Raw genomic sequence first — 27,118 nt, 5'->3', positions numbered from 1 at the left:
CACAAATGCATTTACAGTGCTGTATTACTATTCAGCTACCAACTCACTTTTATCTATCTATTTTTTCTAAGTTACACACAACAAATCTGTGCCGCTATATACTGTGTTTTTCTGCCCAATGCGTAAATGTATCTCTTTCCTCTCATCATCTTGCTTCCCTTCGGGATGTGACAATGTGTTGGTTTCCTTAAAATTGAAAGGAAATGAATTCCTTCTGCTCATTACCCATCCTTCTTTTCCACTCCACTTCATGGATTCCAGCAACAACAACAACCCAGCCCAGCTCAGTACATCAATGGGTTAGAGACAAATTACCACCCTCAGCACAGCAAAGTGCACCACACACTCCCAGTTACCAATTAAAAGCCAGTTATCCTGCATCAGTAGGACCTTACAAGTGTTATACATTTTGTTTGTACCCATGTGCTGGAGTTAGGGGCTCTGCAAGCCTTGTGTGAGTGCCGAGAGAGGGACAGGGTTAAATCCCAAAGGATACAGAAAGAAACAAATAGAGACAGGGCTGAAGGATAGAATGACTGTGGGTTGTGATAGGGAGTAAGCTAGTTATCAGAGTCCTGACAGCACCAAAGCCCAGTGTCAAAATGTCTGTTTGAGCTGTCACTGTCACAAAAAAAAACTGGTTTGCAATGATTCCCACCAGTGTGTGTTAAACTGATCTGTCAAGAATTCAGTTGTCTGATTAAATACAGTTACAGTCTCCCCTGTGGGGTGACTTGGCTGACAAGCAACTTGACAGCCAGGTGTGTAATAAGTTATCAGATATTACACGCACATAAAATGTGAAAATTCATAGCACTCCAGACCTTTGAATACCTAACTAAATTACTTGTTTTTTCCTTTCACACCTGCCACAGTCAAATGGGTAAATCTAACAACACATTGTTTTGTAGAACTGAGAATGCATATGAACCCATCCCTACTGTGCACTTGGGTTTGTATGCGTGCATGTGTATGCATGTGTGAATAGGGCTAGGCAGGGCTCTACAGAGCTCTACAGAGTGTTTCCCGTGCCAATGGTTTTTGTTGTTCCAGCAGACAATAGACAAAGACATCATTTATCCCAAATCAGATTGCTGTTATTGTTTCAGTGGAAATGGGCTGCATCTCATCAGGGAGATGTCAGAAAACAGCATTTGAATGGGCCAACACAACACTAATACTACTCCTCTACAGGCAAACCAACTGGCTAATTAATGGAGCAGGTCCTTGCCAGAACAACCAATTACGGCATACAGCAGTACTGCCAAAGTGTCTTTTTTATAAGGTAGGCATTTTGGAATATATGGTGTTGGAATGTTTTGTGATCTTGAAATAAAATAAAATTGGATGCAATAAAATAAAGTTACAAGGCTGAGAGTCAATACCCATTAAACGAATCATCTAACCAGGTCTGTTTTAAGGCAAAGCCAAACAAGGCGATTGCCTAGAGTGCCACCAGCTGGGAGACTCATAAAAGAGAAAAAGAAAGAAATATTTGTGTAATTTATATCATGTCTTATTTCCTTTCAAATGCCTATCAAAATTGCATCTGATGCGGCAAACTAATTTATAAATAAACCAAAGCTCACACTATACAACACATGCCCTAAAGAAGTATTCTGAGCTCATTAGACTGGGATGAGACCCTGGAAAAGACCCAGAACACGTACAAGAGATTATGTTTCCCAACCAGGGAATGTTCTAGTATCCTCCACAATGAGATGGCGGACATGGCTGGGGAAAAGTACGCCTGAGCTGTTGTCTCATGTGCTGCTGTTGTGACCTGGACTCAAATAAGTGGTCAAAATTGTTGCAGTAGTACAGTTTGAAATATTTTTTTGCACTGTGAATGTTTTATAAATAGATTTAAACAATTCTTAAAGATGACAGTGTTTGTAGTCTTGAAAACAGATGAACATCTGTGAAATAGGGCCAGTAAAGTGCTCCAAAACACAGCTCTGCCATTGACATCATTTATACTGAAATGTAATAATGTATTGTGTCATGTTTATCTTGGAGAAATTACTTTTAAACAATACAAAATCTTTAAACAGTTCTCAACATTTTATTTTGGCAGATTTACCACGAAAAGGTTCTTAACATGTGGGGAAACCCTCAAAGTTTTTCAGGGCAAGGAAAAAACAAAAACCTTTGGCCAATAATCTCCACACACAGCCCACGCACACTTGATAAAGGCTAAGATTTGAATGTTGTATTTTAGTTTAAACTTTTTATTGATTTAATTTTTATTACATTTGGTCCTAAAAATGTGTTTTTTCATGACATGGCATATTGTATATCTGGTCCTTTATAGATATGGGTCAAGCCAAAATAGACTATACTGCAATAAATACTGTCATCACATAGTTTGGAAACGTTATGTGATGATAATATTTACATATTATTTGATGACAATATTTATCACATAATGTGGAAATGTTAGTCATGATAAAAATGTTTAGCCATATCTCCTAGCAATAGCTGAAGAGCTTTTAATTATTAAAATAATAAAGTGGAACAGTAGAAGCAGTACAATGTTGAGAAAAAGAGGTGTTTTAAAATAGTCAAAGAAATGAAAAACCAGAAGGGCAGGAGGATAATGAATGGAATGTGATGTTGTTGTCATAATGAGACAATGTTAACAGATAAGCCATGCTTCATAAACTGGCTCATGTGTAAATCCCCCAAATATGGTGGGGAAAAGAAGGGAGAACAAGCAAGACAGAAAAACAGAGGGTGGGAGGGAGTGAAAGATGACGTAGAGGGTTAGAAGATGAAAACAGTTAGTTTGGCTTTTCAGTATGAGGATGGAGATCCATTGTCACTCGTATCAAGGCAGATGGAATCAATCACCTCGGCTGACTTCAAGGCTATGCAATGGCACATCGACATGCTTCTCCCGTTACAGCAACAGTCAATGACATATGTCCCCCACCAGTAAAAGACAAATGTGATTTGATTGGTAAAAAGCTTTATAATAGGCAATGAACTCTGACAGAGAAAGAAAAAAACAGGGTGAAGGAAACCCGAGAGACAAATAGAATTGGAGTGCTAAGGTCTCTGTACAAGAACATAGACCGTAATGTCAGGGAAGAAGTGTGTAAATATGTGTATGTATGTAGGTGTGTGTGTGTGGGCCCTGTATAAATAATGGGTTGTGGTACCTTTCATTTGTCATTAAAGCCTGTAGTAGACAGGGTCATGGAGAGCAAAAGGATCATGTCACTTTGTACATCTGACCATCCAACACTCTGACATATAGTGACTGTGTTACCTTCATAACTACACATACAGTACAAGGAAGCGACATGGCTCAACTCAAGCCTGTAGCTTGTTAAAGAGGGATGTTCCATCATCTGCCACCTTGTTGACCTCTGTGTTGGCTAAGTGTGTGAGAAATGGTTCATAGTGCCCTTTGCCACTAATGCCTCTCCAGATGGGCAGCTTGTGTGTTTGGAGGAGCCTCCATTTCCCACTGGCCAAGGAGCAACAACAGCTGCTTCTAACAAGCCTGGCCACAGCACTGAAGAAGAGGTGGACCTCACTCTCTAGCCAAGAGGAAGGCAGGATGGGAGGGGAGGGAGAGAGGAAGGGAGGAATAAGGGTTGGAAGGTGAGTGGGAGGAATAACAAATGCCTTGGCCATCATTTCTTTGGTTCTCTGGGCAACCATGTCAGTGTTCTACTGCTACTCTCCTCCCTCTCTATCCCTTTTCCTTCTCTCTCCTTCTCTGTGTTTCTTTTGGTTTGCCAGCACACAGCCAGTGCTGCCACACAGATTAAATCCTAAAACCTATGCAAAGGGAAGAAGCGAACTGTTCACAAACAATCCTCCCTCTGTCTTCAACTGATAAGATTTAGTCTTACTTTTCCTCAGCGCGTCGTACATACTGTAGACAAGAATACACACACACACAGGCCGCATGAATGCACACAACACACATGTACGCACAAAAGCATACACTCTTACAGAGAAGCAGTACTGGAGCAACAGGGCAAAGAGTTTATTAAGGGACAAATCCAATGAGTTAATGCACAAAACTAAGGTCCATATGTGTAGTGCATGACTGTGTGTGTGTCTGGTGTTTTGTGCAAGCCTGCATAGGCTTGGCTGAGCACTAGCTGCAGAGCTGTAATCCAGTGAGGAATGGTGCTACTGTATACTGGGGCTTAGCAAATTGTCACACTATATGCTATCAAGATGACAAGGCAGCTTTTCCAGACTCAACACTGACTTGTAGCTATTACAAACATATACTGTATATACATTCTATTAAATTGTGTTCATTTTTTTCTATTTCACTTAATAAAGATCTGCCCAGAATTGTGTTGTAGCATCTCAGTCTTATTACAGTGTTACAACTGTTGTGCAGTGTAACTTAACCCCACACAGAAGTTATATGTGTAAATAGAAGACTTTGACCTGTTTACACTGGGCTTTAAAGTACCAGTGGCAGTTTTCACTCCTCTGCCTGCTGTGTACAATTATGAAGACAGTCAGAAGGTGGAGGTTTGATTTCTAGCACATGGAGGGATTGTGGTAGAGGTCAGTAACTTGTTTCTCCTCTCTCTCATTCTCACCATCTTCCTCTCTAGGCTCACACCCCTGCCTTGACCTTGAGGATCTTCTCCCTGCTAAGCAGTAGATGGGCCTGGGTTTTGACAAGGCCACTGAACCTGCGTGCAATGTTTCATTGAGAGATAACCTTTGACACACTCACACAGGCAGACGCATAAATGTAAGGATGCACACAGGTGCACAGATTTACGCATGCTCATGGTGCATGAGAAACAGATGGACATGGTGTTTGAAATTAGTAGTGAGACAATATGTGATTAGCGAGTCACCCCTCCTCACAGTGTGTGCTTGGTTCCAGACTTGGGAGCATGCCTCAGTGACAACAGAAGTAAAGTTTATCCAACTGTCTCTCTCCTGTGACAGTTCTGCCAAGCGGCTGAATAATAGCACTGTTGATTTGCTAGATCAATCCTTATTTGCTGTAAAACAAGATCTTTATGCATTAGCCAATATGTCTTTGAACCGTGGGCACCAGCTCACCGTTTTTTTCAAATGCAGTGAAGTCAGTAAAAATGATTAGTTCCATTAGTCTCTGTCATTAACAGGGACAGAGCATTCTCCTCTGGTCCAACTTGATGTGTGACCTTTGCCAGATATTTGCTACCTGCCATCTATCCCTTTGAGAGCAAGAGGCTCTATATGTTTCCCAAGTGAAGAGAGAGAAGAGACACAGATGTGGTACAATGTTCCACTACTCCCTTTTAGTATAAGCACATATTCCAAAGAAGTTTCATGATTGTAGATTTTACCCTAGTAATTGTATATACTTATGCCACTTTGTATAGATAAGCTGTGTGCTGGCCCTCATTTGGGGTTCAACAATATTAAGTTATACAATACTGATGCATAGAGGACTTAAACCACACATCCATTCAGTGACCATTGTTACTCCTTGGTTGCAACATTATCATCATTTTAACACAACACAAAACTTGATTGCATGTGGAGGCCCATACACTCCAAGTCTCTTTTTATTCTTAGGTAAAGCCAGCATTACTAAGACACAGAGCTATCAGTCTGCCTCTGATCAGACCTTTGGACACCAATAAAAGACTGATGCTGTTCTTGGTGGCTATGGATCACGGGTGTCCTGACATTGTTTGGTACAGCTGGAGAATGCTAAAACTCTCTAGGTCACTATGTTTTTTAAGGTTTCTCTTTCACTGTCTCACACACAGACATTTACCTTCCCAAGCACTGTCACAACAGTCCCTTATCTCTTTTCACACACACTGTCTTACAAAGAGGGGTAAGGTTAGAGGGTGGAGAGAAGGGGAGGATGCATTCACACAGTTCATTACTGGCCATCCATCTCTGTGCTGTTTTTGTCCACGACTCACTCTTTATGTGGTGCCATGTCAGGCAGGGGCTCCTTGCCCCATCAAACTAATCTCCCCTATTCCGTATTCTAAGTAACACACTGAATTTGCATGCACACACGTGCACATGTGCATGCACACACACACACACACACACACACACACAAAAACTCACTTCTGTGGGAATTGTCCCTCTGGTTCACAGGCAACCTATATAGGGAACCAGGACTGGTACAGGGTCTCTGGCAGGTCACTCAAGGAGCTAAAGGGGCAAAAATACAGTGGGGTACACATCTTAGCCTACAGCTAACCTGGCAACGGGCATAGCAGCATGGCAACTCCAGAGCAGGGATCAGTGCAATGGAATCTGCCCAGTGCAATTCTTGGCTGTACTAGACTATTAAGCTCCTTGGCAAGATTAAGATTTACTCCCCTATACACACAGACACAAGCACATACACACAGAAACAAATAGGCAAAAGGGGCCCTGGGAGGACAGTGACCTCCACCAGTCAATGTGACAGATTCTCAAGATGGAGGGGAATCCTGAGGAGAAAGCAGCCTCTATGCAAGAGATAAGTTAAAGGCCCAGTACAACTCCTCAATCTCACACACAGAGGCAAACACACCACATTCCCCACCAGAACACTGATTTGGATGATACCAGTGTTCAGGACACACACACACACCTAGCACTACACCTGTGTGCACTCAAATACCAGATGCCTCATTGCATTGGCAGGTGTCAGGTTGTCCTTGTAGACAGACAAGCGTGAAGGATGCAGAGATAAACTCACATTCATATTCTTTTGCTCTCTCACTCTCAACACACATGCATGTACACACTTCATCGCCATCCATCCATTACAGTCAAAAGGAAGTGCACATCAGGTAGCACTCAAGAGACACAGTCACCGAGTGTGTCTCCTGACATAACATTTCACACACGAATCCCTCACTCTGCCCACTGGAATCAGCCAAACAGTACAGTCTCAAGTCAAGTCTCAGGTGGCATACTTTTACCTGTTCTGACACTGTTTCTCTCTCTATGATTTTGTGCGTAGTCATGTCTTTAGAATCGAGAATCCGATGATACATTCAAACCTTCAGAGCTTGCTGTTAATGTTCAAGTGACACTATGGGCTGTCATGGCTGAAGTACAGAAAAGAGGCTTTAGTGTGGGTAAACTGTCATTAGGGTGCTACATACCTGCTCAGTGATACCAAGTAGCAGCAGCAGCAGTGCCCACACAAAAGTAAGATGCAGAGAAATTAATGCAGCCTTGTGTTGCTCCATGTGACCAGCCTCCTCTGAATTAAACTGATCTAAGTGATACTTGCCTTTTCAACTTCAAAGTGTTTTCAGAAATCTGTGTGGGTTAGAAAAAAAATGAAGTTGTGCTGTGTGTTATAAATGTTTGATTTTGTGGGGGGAGTCAAATACTTTGATGTAAACTCTTGGTTGCATAACTGACTGCAGTTCTAGAATCAAATTACTTAGAACGGGGCACAAAGTGCGCTGTCAGTGGCCATTCCTATCTGATCTGTAGTCAGCTGAAGCAGTGAGAGGTCAGCCCCCTCCCAGCTCTCAGGCCTGACAGTCTGTTCCAGGTTCAGCTCTAATTGCCACATCAATTATAGATAAGGGAGAAAGGTTTTGTCACTCTCACTGTTGGTCAATAGGATAGGCCTTTAATGGAGTGACTTGTCTTGCATACACATATATAAGCTGCACACAGACTCACACTGCAGGTAGTCAATACAGAAATTGGCTCAAAGCGACCAACCGCCATTATCTGACCACTCATGCAATGCTAATGCACCTCTGCTATCTAAAGAAGATACTCTGATCGTGGTTTCGCTTTAAAACAAAGTTTGTATCTTCTGAGTTTGAGATAGTAGTAGTACCTGCTTCAATAAGAAAATCCCACCCCAAGTTCTCCCATGCTTTCTGTCCTTCTTCCCTCACCTAGAGGATCAGACTCATCCCTGCTTATCCTTCTACGTATTTTTCAATATCAATGGAATGTCTGCCATTATTTGCTCAGTGCTGTGTTACAGAAGGGCTGCCAGTTTCTGTGTTAGTAGCCAGGGCTGGGCGCCAGGCGAGTCAAGAAAGTCAAGGGGGTCACTCACGCAACCCCCCCCTCCCATCCAATCCCCATCCCAACCCCCAGCAGAGAAGCCTGGGTATGGGCATTAATAAAGCAGCCCAAATAAACTAGGGCCATCACTAAGTCTGTTGGTTAGTGTGTAGCCAACAAAAAATATTTCCACAAATTCAGTACTGATTAAATCTAGTCCCATTGACAACCCAAAAGTTTAGTCTAAGCCTGACTGGGGGCCAGGATGGAAGGGTGGTGTGCAAGGGTGTTTTGCACACAATAAAAATTCAAGTCATATCCATTGAATTTGCAGTTTTCAATAAAGAATACTTTATGAGTCTGGACACTATTTTTAAAATAGCATTTACTTCTTGGAAACCTGCACATGTTGTAAGGATTTCTTGTTATATTAGTGAATACAGCACGTCTGTGGAACTGTAGTTAAGACTTTTATGTGGCTACGGTATCAGAGCACTGAGTCACTAGCATTCCTTGTTTCTCTGCTATAAACTTCACAGCAACTATACAAAATGCTAAATTCGATGTATCATTTTCACTACCTTCCGAGGTAGTAACTCCCACCACTTCCTTTAGTTTAAAACCTGTCGCCACACCACAGATTCTTGGTGTTTCCCAACCAGGGTCCCAAAGGTGTGTTGGTACTGATACTGCTTAGAAAGGAAATGATGATGCTGGCTAATGAGAACCATTCTCCTCTGATGACCGCATGCCTAGGGAGCCCTTCAAGCTAATATGCTCTCAAAGTGCCATAAAAACCATAGGGTAGAATATGCCAAGCTAGGAAGAAAAAAAAGACCACTGAAAGAAAAGGTGGAAGATGGTATAAAAAGGGATGAACGGGGGCAGCAGAAAATAAGAGACAGCTGATCTCAAATGCTAATTTGTACAATAAAAAATGTGTGATATGGTGATTATAATAAAACAGAATATCTGTCAGATAGTTTAATTGCTAACAAATGGGTTTGGGCACATACTAGTCTAAAGGATTATCCCTGTAATTGTTCTCTTTGAAGGTTGTCTTTCCCCATATTCATTTCATAGGGAATGATACTTAAAATTTCTCAGAATCATTCGTAGATTTTGTCAAGACAAGTATTGAGAAAATGATGCAGTGTTACTCACAAAGTCAGATAGAACAAAGAGATGACTGCATATCTGAGTGAAAATGTGACTCACTCCTCCCACATCCATCCACAAACCAGACCATCTTCCTGCCCAGCCAAAGTAATCTATGATCCTCTTGTTCCTTCGTCTCCAACCCTACTCTGCCCTGCAGGGCTCTCTCTCAGCCCCTTGAGCTCCAGATGAAAGGCAAAGGGAAATGGCAGTCCTACTGGTAATATCCGCACCGGGACACAGCCACTACATCTGTGGGCCAGCCGGCCTCTATGCACGCCAGTCCCCAGGACCTAGGATGGGAAGATCAAGGGGTGGATTGGTTCTACCCAGCCTGGCAGAGAATACAAGTACCAAATCCCCCATCCACCCTCCTAACCTCCCTCTCTCACGGTAGATTGAATCATAGGTTTGTATGTTGCAATCGTCTTCTCTGAACCTCAGCCCTTAACATTTTATTCTCATGTTAGCTTTACTTCCATGCCTCTGTCACCTCTTGTACTGTAACATCACATCATACAGCTCTATGGTATTACCCCTCCATTGTTTTAACTGTCTCAAACCATTTTCTTTCCCCTTCTCCTCTACCTCTGACCTTGTGTCCTCTCGCAGACCCCAACTTGCAGCACTTCACCCTTAATCACCACTCTTTTCTCCATCTTGCAAGTTTTCTAACATGAAAGGCAGGTGTGCACTGGGTCCATAGCAAAGGCAGGCTGTAGTGGGCTTGGGGCCGATCCAGTGTAATCCTGCTAACACTGGTGTAGGATGGCCATATCCTGCCCAAGCAGCCGTTCATTCGGGAATGTGCTTTTCCTGCCAGGGCGAACAGCTGCCGCACACCTTTATGGCCTTATAGGCTTTGGAGAGAAGTTCTCTCCATGCCTTTGACATTCAGGTACAAACACACCGGTAACCCAAGAACATTATGAGGCTGATATGTCAAAGTTGAATCACTGTATCAAGGCCAGGCCAGGCCAAGGACATTATCTATACAATACTATGCAGTCTTTTGAACATTCAAGTGGTAAAAACTAGCTCTCTACAGAAGTGTTTTATACAGCTGTGGATAGCAAAATATAAACTGCATATTACACTGGACACTGATAGATGGGGACCTCAGATTTTGCTCTGGTGCCCTTCAGCCTTAAATTCAAAATCTGCTGATTGCAGCCTTCTTGTGCCATACAGACCCACCTTTCCATGGTGGAGAGAAAAGGCTGAGCCTGAGTATGTGTTTATGTTCACAAAACTAGCAGCTGTGGATTTCAGCTGTGGAGTTTACTTCCCGTGGGGTCAGGTTTACACTCATACACACACCACATACACACGCACACACACACACACACATTTGGCCAGCTGTTTCCTTTTGTATGAGTGACAATAAAAGTTAATATATTTGTCCTTCTGTTCAAGATTAACAGAAGCACACTATCTACTCTTAAATCTTTCCATCTTGTCTTATTTAGATAAACATGTTCTTTGACAGGATGGCAAAGTAAAACAATCATTGCCAGTGGCTTCATGCTAATAGACAGGTTTAGTCACTTAAGTGCAGAATGTGTGAGCAATGCTAGGGATGTCTTTACTTTCTTGATGAGCTCACCAGTGTTCCAGACAGATGGTGTTTGTTTCATTAAGAGAATTGGACTTTCATGGCTGTACGATTCACACTTTTTCACTGCACATCCCTCAGGCTCAATCACATGAAGTCTTTATCAATCCATTTTACTTCTACTTCTTTGCCTCAACAGCAGCACAAACAACTAGCCTGAGAACCAGACGAATCTGCTAAGCTCATGTTTCTTTTGCTCTGGCAGGTACGTCTGGCCCCTGTCCCATTCAAACAGATTTCCACCTGTCCTGGATTCGGTTGGGCCAATCACAGCCGTTTATCTAATATGGGGTGGGTTTGATATGATGACTGACAGAGTAGCGTTAACGGTCCAGATTTGAAGTCACATGTCACATGTTTTGCTGCTCTGATTGGTTGATACAGCACAAGGCACCAGGCTCACGAAACTAAGATCAAACTGTCAAGCTAGGCAGTGCTGACCAAATATGAATCAAGATTCTGTAACTGCATTGCCTCAAATGTTTTCAGAAACACATTTTAGTGTACTGTTTAACTGATTTGAGAAAGTTTGATCAGGTCGCCATTTTTTCCTGCTTGAAAACAAACCAAGCACCACCCTAACTTGCATGTGTCGCTCAGCACGTTTTGTTGTTCTGATTGGTTGTAGGTCTTTCCAATTTCGTTCTGAGGCAGTTTGGTCTGTGGCCATTGAAAACGCCCCTAGGAAATCAAAACTGAACTGAGAGGTTCCAGACTAATAAGCATTTGCGAATTAGTCTGGCTAATACGTACTAATACGCATTTGCAAATTAGCAATGCCAGGCTAACAAAGTTTGAAAAAGTTTGTTCTTTTAAATCTCCCACACTCCATCCTAAACTCTTTTAAGATTTCATAAAAACTAAAATCAAACTCCTGCACTTTCAATATCAGAAAAAAATTACATCTCTTCTCCGTAATTTGCCTATTTTTCCAGATCTGCACAAGAACAGAAAAGGCTGTGCCTACTCTACCAGAGACTCAGATGAGGCTGCTGGACTCACGGAAGCAGACAGACAAATAAAGTACTGTTCTACCTTTTGATGCACAGACATTTGGAGTCTCCTCTCTCTTCCTAATGGAAAGATAGTGGTCTAATGTGCCACTCTTGGTCTTTTAGAGATTAATATGTTAATGAGCTAACTACAAATGAATAGCTCCTTTGGAAGGAGCAGCCATAAGTGTTCCCGGGCTAATACAGTTAATAAGCCATAGTCATGCCACAAAATTTACCACAGAAGAGGCTCTTATAGCTGTAGGGTAGAGGGATGATATGGTTCATTAAAGATTCACTGATTTATTTTCCTGTTCATGCTGTGGTCATGGCAGTTCGTACATGACCAAGCCTTGTTTAGTTGGCACACAAAGTACACTAGCATGTCTCCAGGCAAGAGGAGCAGGATCTGAACCAAAATCAAAGAGGCATGACATCATGTAATCACACTGCACTTTCATTTAGTAGTGGATCGCTAATTAGAGTATGTGAAAAGAATGAGACTTTTCCAACTCTTGTCTGTAGTTTTTTGCATATTTGTAATCCTTTATTTAGCCAGACACTGTCAAATACTAACATTGCGCTACACATTCATAGCTATGTTTTCATATGGTTACCTACAATCCTATCTCAGTAAGACTTGCAGCAGTTCTATCACATCTGAGAGATGATAGAGACAGTGAGTGCTGTTCATTAGCTTGGTGATGAAGTCTCTCTTAGCAGAACAGTCATGCCCCATTTCAACATGGGCCTTGGGAGCTCTGCCACATCTACACATAGGCAAACAAATACACAGACAGATGGAAGGTAAAATATGCCTATGTAGCGGAATGCTACCGTGAGTTCACTTGGCCTTCACACGCTGAGACCATGTTTCCAGTTTATATTCTTTATTTATTTATTTATTTTTCTCCACACACAATCTTTCTGTCAGCATCCACCATTCCTCCAACCGCCTCTGCTTCTCCCTCCTTGTGTCCAGCATGCTACTGTATTTAGGGAGAGCATAATTAGTTAACCAGGTTCAGCTGTGCCAATTACCTCTCCATGATGCTGCTCACCTGAGCCACTCCACCACCTCTCCCTCTGCAGCTGACAGCTACCCATACCCACCTCCACAGCCTCCTACCCCTATAATACATTATAAAATCTCACCCAACTAAGAAATTCATTTAACATTTGCCAAAGTAGATGTTAGGATAATTAATAACAGTTTAACCAATATTTGTAAAGTCATAAGAAAATGAGAAATATGTAAATCCCAATGCCAGATGCCAATTTTCAAACATTACTTGACACAGATGTCATCAAAAAACACCAAGAGGCCAAGAAATACAATGTCACAAGATGTCAGATGGAGAACTCTAAATTACTTGAAAAAGCTTGGAAATGCTAATCGTTAAAAAAACTCTAGACCCCAAACTGGTCTCTTCAAAGAGTTTGACAGATGAGTACAGCATGTGACTGAAAAACAGAATTAAAGAATGTCTTTTACCACAGCTGTTATATACCTGAAATCTTTGGAAATTGCCAAATAGCTGAGCATACCCACAACAGAATTCAAAGCCAGGCTTGGCTGGTGTAAATGAATGATGTGCCAAAATGGACTGTCCATGCATCACAGGACAAGTGTTGCCCAGCTCTTGGCAACCGTCTTCAGAGAACTGAATGATTGTCTTATATTCAGAGTTGTCTTATAATAGGGCCGATGTTGTAATTTGTTTTTATAGATACCAATAGGCCAATCACCTTTCCAAGCAGCATGATTTTGTTACTGGATGACAAATATTCTTTTGAAAGCTAAAGGGCAGTTGTACAGGCAACAGGGCTCACCAGGATATGGATTTATATTTTGAGCACAGACTAATGGGTTTGTTCTGTAAATCTCAGACAGTGGTTTTGATTGATTATCCTCTGCTGTTGGGATACTGCTGCTGTCAGAGCTCTAAGAGAGGCTGGCATGTTTTATCCACATCACAACAAGGAACAAGGCAGAAAGGACATGTCCAGAGCTGCGTGTAACTGGGAATGTAATGGTTATTGATTGGTGTATTAGCTGTATTGTGGTGTGGATAGCTTTCTTGCTACCCTTTGGTGAAACTAGATCAGTAGTTGTGTGCTGATAGCACACTAAGCCACATTGACTATAGTCATCTGCCCTTTTGCATTGTGAGTATTATATTACACAAACCTATATTTCAGTAGCCAATACCTCATAATGGGATTTTAACCTATTTGCATTAACTATTGCTGTTTTTACCTTACTTTCAGGACTAAATATAGATGTAAGTAGTCAAGTAAAACTGCATCAGTATATATCACAGTATATGTTACATAAATAAAATGAGGATTTGATTACCAAATGAGAAATTGTCACCATGATACACTGATGGCCTACTTCCTGTTTGTGTCTTTGCTGTCCTTTAGAGCCCCACTGAACTCATTGAAAAACATTTTGATATGTTAAAGTCATAATAAAATAGATGTTAGAGCGTCTTTTGCTCAGTAATGTCGTGTATTTCTGCGTGAAACGGAATGATGTGGCAGGGTTTAGTTACTAGAGAGGTTTAAATCAAATCGAATAGGCAACATGTGCAAAAAGTGTTTGAAGAACAAGCAAAAAAGTCAAAATGACATTTAAATGAACTGGCAAAAATTGATAATGTTGTGACCCAAGTAACTCAAAAGAGATAAAATGTTTGTTGGTATGTGAAAAGACTGTTGAATGTCTTTTATAGCTTTTTCAAGGATATTTTGGGTCATTTTGCCTTTATTTTGATAGCAGAGAGTGGAGAGGTGACAGGCAATGAAGGGTAACAGGAGGGGTGACATGCAACAAAGGTTCTCGGCCAAATTCAAAATGGGGATGTTGTGATTACATGGTCAGAATCTTAAACACAGAGGCCACCAGGACACCCCAATGACTGTTGTATTTAACTGGGTACTCATCATAAGGCACCTGTTAATGTATGTGGTTAGGCCTTTGTGTTTGTGTGCATTTGTGTTTGACTGTGTAAACATGGCACATGTTATGTATGAAGAGACTGCTGAATCCACATCTGGCATTTCTGCAGTTTTATAGAAGATTTGGGACAAAGAGCCAAAGAGGCTCAGCTTATTCCAGGGAGAATCTTATCATTGTCATCATTGTGTTTTATTGTCTGCTTGCTTGGATGTCTCAGCGTACAATTATCTCCTGATGGCCTATTTACCAGCCACATGAAAAAAACCTTTATACCTAACCTGGCCCCTGCTGCTATTGTGTGCATGGATAAGTATATGTTTGCTCCTCTATATTTTTTATTTAATCTTTATTTAATCAGGCAGTCTCATTGAGATGAAGAATACTTTTCCAAGAACAGTTACAAGAAAACTGAAAACTTTAGATAATAAAGCTTTAACATTTCCATGGGGAATGTAAGACTGTGTTTGAGGGCAGTTTGGAGTTCATTCCATTTAAAAGGTGCATAGTACCCGAAACTAGTTCTGCCAACTCTAGTGCATACATGAGAGATATCTAAGTGTTACTGGATTCTGTACTGTAGTTACTAGATTTAAATGAGAGAAGAGATGTGAGGTAGTTTGAAAGCTTCAACAGTAGAGCTTTATAGATGAATAACATGAGATGGCTATTTCTTCTTGACTATAAGGAAGTTCATCCAACCGTATGATACAGAGAACAATGATGAGTATGAAATTTGTCATTTGTAATAAAACGTAAAGCACTGTGAAACACAGAATTTAACTGCTGAAGTGGTGATGAGGCAGCATGGCAATAAAGAATATCTCCATAGTCAAGGACAGGACTGAAGGTTGATTGCACAATAGTTTCATGGTTGGAAGAAGACAGACATCCTTTAATTCTGTACAAACTGATTTTTATGTTTTGAGTCAAATGTTGAATGTGAATCTTGAATGACAAGCCAAATTCCTAAATATTTGTAGGACTCAAAAAGAGTAATATGGGTGACATTTAAAGTTGTAATGGCAGGATAGTCAGTCAATGGTTGAGGTGGAGAATACCATGAACTTGGTCTTTTCTGCATTTAAAACCAGTCTGTGATTAAAGAGTGATACCTGGAAAGCTTCAAAGGCAGACTGAAGACAAGTGAGGACCTGGGATGGGGGGGTGCCTGGTGCATATTAAATAGTATCGTCGGCAAAAAAATGTACATTGAAGTATTGATTTGGAAGTATTATGTTATTTATGTATAATGTAGCAGCAACAGCAGTGGACCAAGGATATACCCCTGTGGCAACCCATTTCTGATTGTAAGATGGCTTGACTGAGTACCATCAGCAACAACAGTCTGAGTTCTCTCGGTAATGTAAGAGTGGAACCAATTAAGCGTGGCTTCATTGAGACCTATAGACTGTAGTTTGTGGAGTAGGATTTGACTGTAGTTTGTAGAGTGTCAAATGCTTTAGAGAGGTCAATGAAGAGGGCAGCACAAAATTGTTTTTTATACTGTATATGAAGGTGACAATGTTATCAATGACTGAAACTGCAGCTGTTATTATGCTGTGACCTGGGCAAAAACCAGACTGCTGTGGCTGTAGTAAGTTTTGTGAGTCAATAAAGGCACAGAGCTGTAAACTGACCAAGGATTCTAGGATTTTTGGGAAATTTGGATATTGAGTGATAGTTGTTGAGATTGGAGACATCACCCCTTTTGTGTAACAGTGTTACTGAGGAGCTTTTCCACAAAGCTGGAATCATGCCTGTTAAAAATGTTTGATAAAAAATATGTGGACAGATTAAGGGGGCACTTAGATGAAGGAGATATGGGTCAAGATTATCTGCACCAGTGTTTTTGCAAGTTTTTAACCTAACCAGAGTTTTGTAAACATCTGCACTGCTGACCAGATTAAATGAAAATTTACACTCTGAGGAAGCTGAGGCGATGGGGACTTCCTCTGCTGGACATATATGGTAATTGTCTACAGATGTATCAGCAGACCTATTAAATAAAAGGCCAGAGGAGAGGAAATGGAGATTAAAAGCTTCTACCATAGAAGATCTATCAGTAATATGACCAGATAGATGTTCCTCTCTACTCCCTCCATGCTAGTAAGACAATGCTGCACACCAGACTACTTTTTTTAACTGTGTAGGTGGAAAAAACCAACATGATAAATAGGGATGATTAACAAGAAGCTTCTGCAGGAGATCAAATGATTCTCATCAAAGCCATCACAAGCCCCAACACCTCCTCACTGCCTTGTGTCTGTGTGTGTGCCCACTGAAGTAAACTGCCTCGGTGTAGCAAGATCTGAAGAACCTCCTGTGCTGCCACCTTTGCTGTAGTCTCAAGGAGACACAGTAGGCGAGAATAGTGGAGTGTGAAAACGTGTTTTAAAGTGAATTTCCTTTTCCATGTAGGAGGTAAATGAAAGAGTGACTTTGTAGCAATCCTCAGAAAACAATTCAAGGCTCACTGAGCTAGAGAAAAGAGAGAAAGGACACTGCCTTGTCAGAGGCAGATCTATCCTTGGTTATACAAGGCACAAAATCAGATGAATAAAGGTAGAGCACAGTTAAAAATATAACAGTAATATTGTACATCCTCGCAAAGATTGGTGTGGACATCATGTGGAAGGTGGGTGATAAAAGGAGTAGGGTCTTCAGTACTGAAGGAAACTTGCACAAGATTAGGGTTTAAGATTAGGGCTTGCAATTGGCAAAGGAAAAAGGAATAGAGGGAAGGGGATTTGTGTGTATTTGTGAGTGTTTGTGCATGTGGAGGTGGGAATGTATTACTTACAGGTCTGGCCTTGACCGTCTCCTGAGGCTTGACATCCATCTTCATCATCACAGTCTGTTGTGCTGCTCTCCTCTGTTTCCCCACTGCCCAGCTCATCCCAGGCCTCCATCTGGCCCAGTTTTGGAAACCTCTCCTGGGTCTCCTGAACCACAAACACAGTAATACAAGGTTTATTACACACTGGCTTATGTATAATATCAATTTTATTATGTCATCTTTACCTACCCTTACTCTGTAGGCTAATCCTTATAGGAAGTAACTAACTGAGTAATGGAATGGAAAGCAAACCTGATTCTCACGCTGGTTCAACACTGTTCTTCAAGACTTCTTCAGTTATCATATATAACCTAAGCCTCTACTCCGTAGGTCTTTTTGTGAAAGACAGAGGCAATTGAAATGCTTATGTGAAACACTTTGAAATATATTGAAGTTATAGATGCAACCAGTAAGTTGTAGAGTGTTTCCCAGTGGAATATTGTGGTTCCTTTGTGTCCCCTGTGTCTCTGTTCTTGCTCTGACATATCAATTCCTGAAAATGTCAGCAAGGGCCCAATAGTTGATACATAGCATCCTGGGGATACAGAAGAGCAGTGTGGGTGGTATAAAGTGAGGGCCCTGGGTGGTAAGATAATGTGATGCATTTAATTAGAAGAGGAGCATTGATTACGATAAAGTTCAATTTACTCTTCCATTGGTAAAGTTTTCAGGAAACCAAATAAATTACCCAATACTGTAACACTCATCTTTTAGTTTAGTTGCATGATTTATTTGTATAGAAATTAGAATGTCAAACATCTGCAAATATCTATTGACATCTGTTTATTTCCCCAGAGTGCAGCATCAATGAAATTCATACGCTTTTCATGTACATGATTATGAATCTTTCTGTCACAACTGATTGAAGATTACTTCACTGATCGTAGAATAGACCATCTGTATTTTCACTTCACTCTTGCATTTAACTGTGATCAACACCTGGACCTGTAGAAACCCTATCACACTGCACTGTGGCCACAGTTCTGCATGAGGACTTTGTCAGCCTGGAGCGTGAAATACTACTCTTTATGATGTCCCTCCCTCGCAGCATGGGGCCAACTAATTGGACCACCTGCTGGCCCTTCCTGCTGTCCACCATAATCAAAGTGGTCTTTGTTCCATCACACCATGTCTAACAAGAAGCTCTCCTGATGCAACAACAAATGATCCTTTGGAGTATGAGGGTAAGAAAGTGGCATGAATACCAGATTTGTAGAACGTGTGGAGCTACAGAGGCACACACACAGTTTGCTTATTTTGACCATCCTTTAGGTTGTATATGCATACATGCATGCGTGCGCACACACACACACCAACACACACACACACACACACACACACACACACACTCACACACACACTATTAAACATTCATGAGAAAGCTGACAAGATCAATCCTGGTACACAGCTGACCTTCATATGGAGGGAACAACCACTAAAGACATGTTGAAAGGTGGGTGGGAGGAATGGGGATGGGGCTTTGGGTGTTGAGGGATGACTAATATCCTTGCCATTGACACCAGACTCTGTCACTCAACACACCTGACAGCAAAGGTGACCTTTAACCAGTTGTCTTCTAAGCCTTCAACACCCCAAAAGAAACATTTCATGAAAGCAGACAGGCTTATATATATGGCTTACAATGCAAAGCTAAATGTAAGTTAAAGAGTCTACAGCCATGTTAGCAGCTCTGTGAGGCTGTACTTAAGCACTTAGGTTATTTGAGCTAAATGTTAACATCAGCATGCTAACATGCTCACAGTGACAATGTTTTGGACAAATCAGATTTTTAACCTGATGATGGCACTAAATTAAAGATCAAAAGTCAGGGGAACACCAAAGTCATTAGGATACATTAGGATACAACGTCTGTGGAACTCAAATATCTGTACCAAATGTCATGGCAATCCATCTAATACTTGTCAGGACATTTCACACAAAACCAAAAATATCAGCCTCTTGGTGATACTTGAGGAAAAGTCAGGGGATCACCAAAGTCATAAAGATTCATCCTCAGGGAACCAAGAATATTTGTACAAAAGTTCATGGCAATTCATTTAGTTGATGAGATATAGACCTTACTAACTTGGAAGAGAATTATATAAAAGAGTAGATGTCCAGACAGTCAAGGCCTTAAACTGACAAGTAGAAATAAGGTAAATAAATAATAAGGAACCCACAGAAAACTTAGCTGATGTTGACATTTGACATGAGTCATATGCAACCAGGCTTCATGAAACTTGAGTGGGCCCTTTAGTGGAAGCAGGTAAAACATATCACTTATGCTCACCGCAAAAGTGAAAGCCATTGACAATAGCTGAGTGGCTCAGTTTTCACAGATGTACAGATAGATACAAGAGGATTACTTAGAAAAAATGATATGATACAATATTATATGCTGGTTACAGTTGTGTGCATTTTATGGTTATGGATTGGCTCACATTACAACCTGTTGACAGGCTCTTTGTGTGTCATGTACTTGGTTCTGCCTGTTTTGAGGCTGCAATGTGATATACTGTGTTAGAAGAAAAAGAAACTTTGGTTAGGGGACTCAGAAGATGCACTAAAAATCCTATTTCTTAACTGTACTGTTTGGTACTGGTAATTTTCATCACACCTTGATATACAATGATTTGTGTGCAAAAAAGTAAGCTAGAATATAAGTATCTATCCACTGCATCAATCAAAATATTTTAGCAGATGCCTGCAAGGGAAAGATAAGTGATAATGGAAGACAGACAGCAAGAGAGAAAAAACATCTTTCCTTGGTTTTGTACAGCAACCGTGATAAACCCATTAACCTTTTATTATGTAAAGCAACTAAATAAATTCAATGCACATTTCATGAGTTTATGAGGAAATGCTATGCTGAACAGCAGAATGTTGTGTACCAACACCATCCAGATAACCATTTGGGTATTAAGCTAATAACCGTGCTGTTCAGGGGACATTTAACACAATGCTGCTTGGCCAAGCTGTCCTTAAAGCATGTTAATTAGGGAAGGAATCAATTAAGGCGCTGTCGCTGTGGAAACCACAGTCGGGCCGTAGTAGAAGTGTTGGTTGGCTGATGTCCAATGCAGTTTGTTGGTTTGTTTTGACTATGTCAGGACTGCAAAACTGCCAGAGATTTCTGTTATTTCTTTCTGTTCACATTTCACCTCTACTGTGGTACTTTCAAAAGTAACACGCAGGGAACTTAATTATGGTATTCCAACAACAAAGTGAATAATTTGTCCTTGGAGCTTAAGGAAGAGGGATATACAATATTACAATATGAGTTCTTAAAGACTGTTGAATGCATACTATGCAGTGAATAGTCTCTCTCCCTATCTGCTTTCTCAAAGTAAAAGACTGTTGCTGCACTGAGGACTGAGGGTTTCAATGAGTGTCTTAAGCAGCTTCTCAAATTGGCTTTTTTTTTCAGTTTTCTATTTTCTTTAAAGTAGAAACAGTCATCACAACAGAGGAGAGTTCACACACATTAATGCAACTGCACAATAAAGCAACTATGAAAACAATATTTTCTCACATCAAATGACTCAGGACCCATAGATAAACAATACAGTACGCTTAAACACAACAAAGTATGGTCTATTTATGTCATCAAAAACAACAACAACCTTTCAAAGGCTCATCCTCCTGATCCATCACATTGTACCGTATGGTAAATGTGAACAAGTGGGCAGAATATTTCAATAGCAGCAGCCTTTATGTAACGTACAAAGCAGAAATCTACTGTGTCTTTAACCCTACAGGGACGGATGCCTTTGTTCTCACATGACTTGGCCTTCTCTCTGTCATGTAAAACAATGCTGAATATCACTATGCCGTTGGATTAGATGGAGCTTTGCTGTTTCAGAACAGCCTATTGATAGTAAGAACATGTTTTAAAACAAAAAATCAAACATTTAAGCTGTTTAAGGTTTATTGTAATTTACCTTTCTAATCTATTTCATCCAGAATGATTTTCATCATCCTATAGGACCTGTTGCTGTTTTACATGTTGGTAGAATAGCTGAGAATACTATTGGTTGACAAAATGTGTATCCACCTCTTTTATGAAATATTTCTTCCTGCTTAAATATCATTGGCAGGTTTAAAGTGAAGCTATTTCTCTTCATTGCTTAGGGTCAGACACAAAAATCGTTTTCCTTTTAGATCATTTGAAAATCTCTTCAGTTATACACCATTATTTCAATGTAAATATATCAAGGTGACATGATGATGTTCATGGACACACACAGGCATACAGATTTAGTATTTTAGGGATTTCTCTTTAATATTCAACAATAGGAGGACTGGATCAACAAGAAATGTGTTGCAACATTTAGCTAAGATTTGCAACTGCATGTGCCAAGTAAAACAGATAGTGACAGATTGACAAGAAAGAGAAAGGGGAGAAGGCAGAAGGGGTAAGAGTTTGAAAGAAAAAAAAAGAATATTCATTTGTTCAAAGCGTTCAGACAGGAAGACTGAGCTTTTAGTTGTGCAAGCAGCTGAGGGGGCTGAGGGTGGAGGAGTTGAAAAAACAAGATGCCGGCCTTTATACTTAAGGCTTGCCTTGAAATTACCCTGGCATCCAAAGACAAATCAGGTATTCCCATAAGGCTTTGAATAAAATCCCATATCATGAAATATTTTCTAGTTCTCATCTCACCCTGCCAACTCATTCTCCTCTCTCTTTCTTTTCAAAGGCATTCAGTCAAAGGATGATGGGGCAGGTTTGAGAGCATCAAGGTCTGAATTCCTGCATGTATTTGACTGCATCCTAGTCACACTAAAATCTGTACTGCCAGGAGTAACCAATCACCTTCTGAAGGAGTTTGGAATAAAGAGTGTGTGTGTGTGTGTGTGTGTGTGTGTGTGTGTGTGTGTGTGTGTGTGTGTGTGCAGCAGCTTAACCTGGAGGCTACTGTGGACACACATTCCAGTTTTATGTGGAAACAGAAAATCTGATTGTGAAATGTAAAAATTTGAAATGTGGTCAGCAGGGGTATGAATATAGGGGATATGAATACTGCAACTGTTGCAGTAGTTAAGTGTGTGTGTGTGTGTGTGTGCACATCTGTGCATGTGTATTATGTGGGATACTGCTGTCAAACCAATGAACCAGGATCATAAGTCATAACCTTTGTATGCCCACATCGAGACGTGTTCTTTTTCTTCCCTGACAATTTGAAACAGTATCACCTCATTGAGGGCAGTCGTGGTAAAACTGCATATGTGGACAGAGAAAAGGAGAAGGGAAGGAAAACCTGGAGGAGACTGAAGGAAAAAGTGACAGTGGTAATCTCTAAAAGTCTGCAGAACTCCTCCCAACTTTTACATTAAAATTCTCTCCATTCTCTCACATACTGTACAGGCTCATTGTGCTTTTGTGTAAAAACAAACATCAGCTGAGAGACATAATAAGTATGTGCTGCATCTATGTGTGTGTGTGTGTGTGTTTATGCCTGTATACATCCCCTGGCTTCAGAGGAAATAGCTGCAATTCTCTCTACATCTCAGATTGCCTGACCAAGAAAAGATGGCTGAATTGAGTAAAAAAGTAGTATATTTCCCATGTATGAGTGTAACAGGGAGAGAGAGTGAAAGAAAGTAGCAGACAGAGTTTGCGCGACAGGCTGCAAACAAAAGTAACTCTAGATAGCTGCACTATTCAGCCATCCATAACTGCGGATTCTGGAACAGATATGATGTATTATTTGTGTGGATTAATAGTGCCTGTTATGGCCAACCAGTTTCCAGACAATTCTTAATTAATGGAGAGCCTTTGACTGGCAGATTAAGCAAGTTCTAGACTGGCCAGCAATAGTAGCTGTCAGGGTCTGGACTTTAGCAAAAGCCTGCATTGCCATCCACAACATGGAAAATGAAACAGATTCAAAAGTTAATTTAAAATCAAAGGCGCAACAACACAGTGAGCCAAGTACTTTTCTGCTGTTGTCCTTTTCCATGGTTAAAGATGAAGCCAATAAAAACTCTTTATCCAAAGCTGACAGCCAGATCTTTTGCCTTGTTGACTTTTAGATATTGCACGAAAAGATGAAGTTTAAATCTCAACAGATCGCTGACCACCACCTCACACAAAAACATACACACATCATGCAGTTACCCTATAAAGACAACATATCAGCTCAGGAAAAAAAAATGTCTATTAATATATGTGTGCGTGGACACACTCACTCTATGACCACATGCACCTCTGCCCATGACCACACAAAACTCCACTATGTTATTTTGATGATTAAAAAAAGGCATTTATATTTCTGCATCTGGATCTGCATCAATGAACAAATAGTGGCAATCATGCTCACTGGCTGATGGTGGCAATGTTTTTCTGAAGAAATACCTAAGTCCTGTCTCGGAAATGAGTCAGACTCATGATTTTTGAGTTATTGCCAAGTAAATTAATCACATGTCGAAAGCACCATCTACTTTTGCCAGATTGCTTGGAGTAAAATTACACAGTGGTCATGCAAGTTTGGTTGCTATTGCGAAATGCAGGTTGGACATAATTTATAGGAGGAGTATAGAAATGGAGTATAGAAAAAAAGTGTTTAAAATGGCTGACTATTTGTTTAAGCAGAAATGTTCCTGGACAAATACTGAAAGATTTGTCTTGAACCAAGAAATGCAGGAAAACTTTACTTCTACGTCTGAGGAGTTATGAGCCAAAACAAAATGTTTTTTTAAGTAGCCACATGTTGTTGTGCAACAAAAACGAATCAGTTCTTTGTTTGCCAATTGCCCAACTTTCTACCTAATTTCATGAAATTCACTTGTATTTTTTAAAATAAACAAGTACATTTCCCGAGATGTCTGAGTACATTTTGTAAACAATGGCAGAGACCACACCCATGCACTGCAAGCTAGGACAAGCCAATTCTGTTGCTAACCGTTAGTGACACTTTATTGGCCATGACCTCATATAACCCTCATGAGTCAATCACAGCAACATGCTGTGGCGTTGGGCTGTCACACCCTACTCCTGTCGGGCACTGACTGAGGTAGATTGCGTGTGTGTAATGTATGTACAAGTGAATAAACTTTGGCTTCTGTCAGGCAAATGATGGAGATGTTGTTAAAAAATGTATGACCGTTTGAGTGACATCAGCGGTTTTCAGAGAGCATGTTCCAACAGCTACCGAGCTGATGAAAAGTCTGTTGTGTGAGATTTGAAGGTCGACAGACAGTGAAGGCCTCTGCTGTGTTGCTGGGAAGCAGAAGCCTTCCAGATCTATGTATCTATCTATCTATCCATCCATCCATCCATCCATCCATCCAGAATTGGACTGGCTAAAAAAAACGATTTTCAGATGAATTTTTAGTTGAGCGATGCAGAGGATCAGTGTTTGCATGTATTAACTGTACTGTATTAACTTGTTATAAAGAGCACGGTCAATCTTGTTCAAGAATTGAATTGAACTTTAATTGAGTTAAATCAAATCAAATTGAGTCGTACTGTGACTTTCAGAATCAAAATGGAAACAAATCTGGAAATCACTGCCAATATCCAGACCTAACCTAAGAACATTTTTATAGCCCATCATCCCAAATGGAATATTTTCAAATAAATAAATAAATAAAACCCCCGCCTTCCTTTAATAGTATTTACTAAATATGTGAAGCCACAGGAGCCTCATAACTATGTGTCAGAAACAGAAACAGGTCACATATTTTCTCCATATGACAAGAATCACTGTCTTCGTGGAAATGAAACCCATGAGGAGAGTAAATATGACCCAATGTGGAAAAACAGTCACAGTTCACTGGATTTGTATGAGCTTTGCATCTAATTATGATGGTAAAAATTGTTATGCTTAAATTAGAGTCTGGGTTCATGAAGTTTGGTTGCCAAGCTTACAGAGAGCCCTGGGCAGTGAGACTTGTTGCTGTATCGTTGCCACAGCAGCAGCAAGGAGCAGCAGAGCTCCTGTGAAGGCCAGCTCCATCATCTTCTTCAAGTGGAAAGAATCTGTCCCCTCCCAGTGACGGGCTGCCAGCTCCCCAGCTCTTTCTTCATCCCTGGACTACACTAACTCTTTAAAGCTCAAACCCTTTCTGACTGCTAGAGGCATTGCTAAAACATAAAAGAGACATTTACTAGGAAGGCATATTGAAGTCACAAAACTGTGGTTGTCTCATACGACTAAACCTATATGTTTTTTAGGAGATAAAATAAAACTTTTTTTTTTTACGGTCTTCTAAATAGCATGCACATATTGTCCTCACTAACAAGAGCACACATTAATTCTGAGCCCATGCTGTAGCTGACAGACCCAAAGATCAACTGGATCCACAGAGGGGATGTGCTGAGTGTGTGTTAAACACAAGTATGGCTTCTCTGATGTGGAACCTGGCCGGGCCACTGGCCAAACCAGACAGCAAAGCAGTAGTCAATCTCATCAATCACACACACAACAGGCCTCTCTGTACTGGATTTTTATGCCGGAGTCTTTCCAACTCTCCATTCACCACAGCTTTCACCATTTCTAATGATGCTGTCTGTGTTTGTGTGTACGTGTATGTGTCTGAGAGAAAAAGCGTGAGAATGAGCGTCTTGGTGTTTTTTCCCTGCACTGCATGTTGCCACTGACTTTGCAAGTGCAAATTGACAAACTGACAAATGATCCGGCCTTAATGCTCACGTGGAAACAGACAGAACATTGTAAAAGGATCCCCACCCAAAAACAGCTGGACACATGGCCGGGAATCAAAAATCCAATTTGAAACATTTATTGTCCACATTAGCAATATTTACAGGCAGAAAGAAAGAGAGCGAGAAAGAGGATAGTCAGAGGAGATACACAGGGGAAGCCATAACTTGGCCTACTCACTTAACGGACCATTTTTTAGCAGGTCAAGAGATTAGGATTTTCTTGTGTGTGTGTTTGTGTGTTATTTCCAGCTTTTACATACTGGATTCTACATGGAGATGTTTTGATGCCAATGTGCAACTGTGTATGATTCCTCTGTCCTCTTCTACCTTGCAAACCTGTTTACCACAGGTTGTGTGTATGTGTGTGAATCAAAGTTATGCCCTGAGTGTACTGTATTTGCAAGCTTGTGCGCATACTAACACACACGCACTCATTTTGTATGCGGCTCTGAGTGCTTTAAGAGGAGAATGCCATGGGTAGATGAGGGGTCAGAGTCTGTGATACATCAGCAGCAGTTTCCCAATCCTCTTAGTGCCACAGTGCTCTGGGTCTAACTACTCTTCGGTAGGTAAAAATATACACGTCTTAACCTCACTAATCCTGGAAATGGAGGTTATTCAAATTTGGAAAAGCTCAGATTAGGGATTCATTGAAATACCTGCAATACCTTTTAAATCAAAAAAGAGAACATGCATGCAATTTAAAATCAGTACAGTGTGTGCATTTTTAGAGGTTTTTCATTAACTAGCTCCAAGGATGAAAGAAGTCAAACACACAGAAATTCACAGACAATCAGATCATTTGTATCACTCTTTACTACTTCAGAGGACTAACTTCTCAAAAATGGCCTCGCTGTGAACATCTGAAACTCAAAGTGGTTTTCACAAAGATAAAAGTACAGGAAAA

At 40.7% G+C, this 27,118-nt stretch overlaps 1 protein-coding gene across 3 annotated transcripts in view; it reads right to left on the bottom strand.

The window, feature by feature from the left end:
• gpc5c (glypican 5c) overlaps positions 1 to 27,118 on the bottom strand; it is a 103,463-nt gene that overhangs the window by 2,627 nt on the left and 73,718 nt on the right. For all 3 annotated transcript variants that reach the window (XM_044219921.1, XM_044219922.1, XM_044219923.1), the window contains one exon: positions 17,511 to 17,652. In XM_044219921.1, the coding sequence (XP_044075856.1) occupies positions 17,511 to 17,652 (142 nt within the window). The remainder of the gene's footprint in view (positions 1 to 17,510; positions 17,653 to 27,118) is intronic.

Source organism: Siniperca chuatsi, linkage group LG13 (genome assembly GCF_020085105.1).
Source record: "Siniperca chuatsi isolate FFG_IHB_CAS linkage group LG13, ASM2008510v1, whole genome shotgun sequence".
Lineage (NCBI taxonomy): Eukaryota > Metazoa > Chordata > Actinopteri > Centrarchiformes > Sinipercidae > Siniperca > Siniperca chuatsi.
This window is presented reverse-complemented; position numbering and strand designations above follow the sequence as displayed.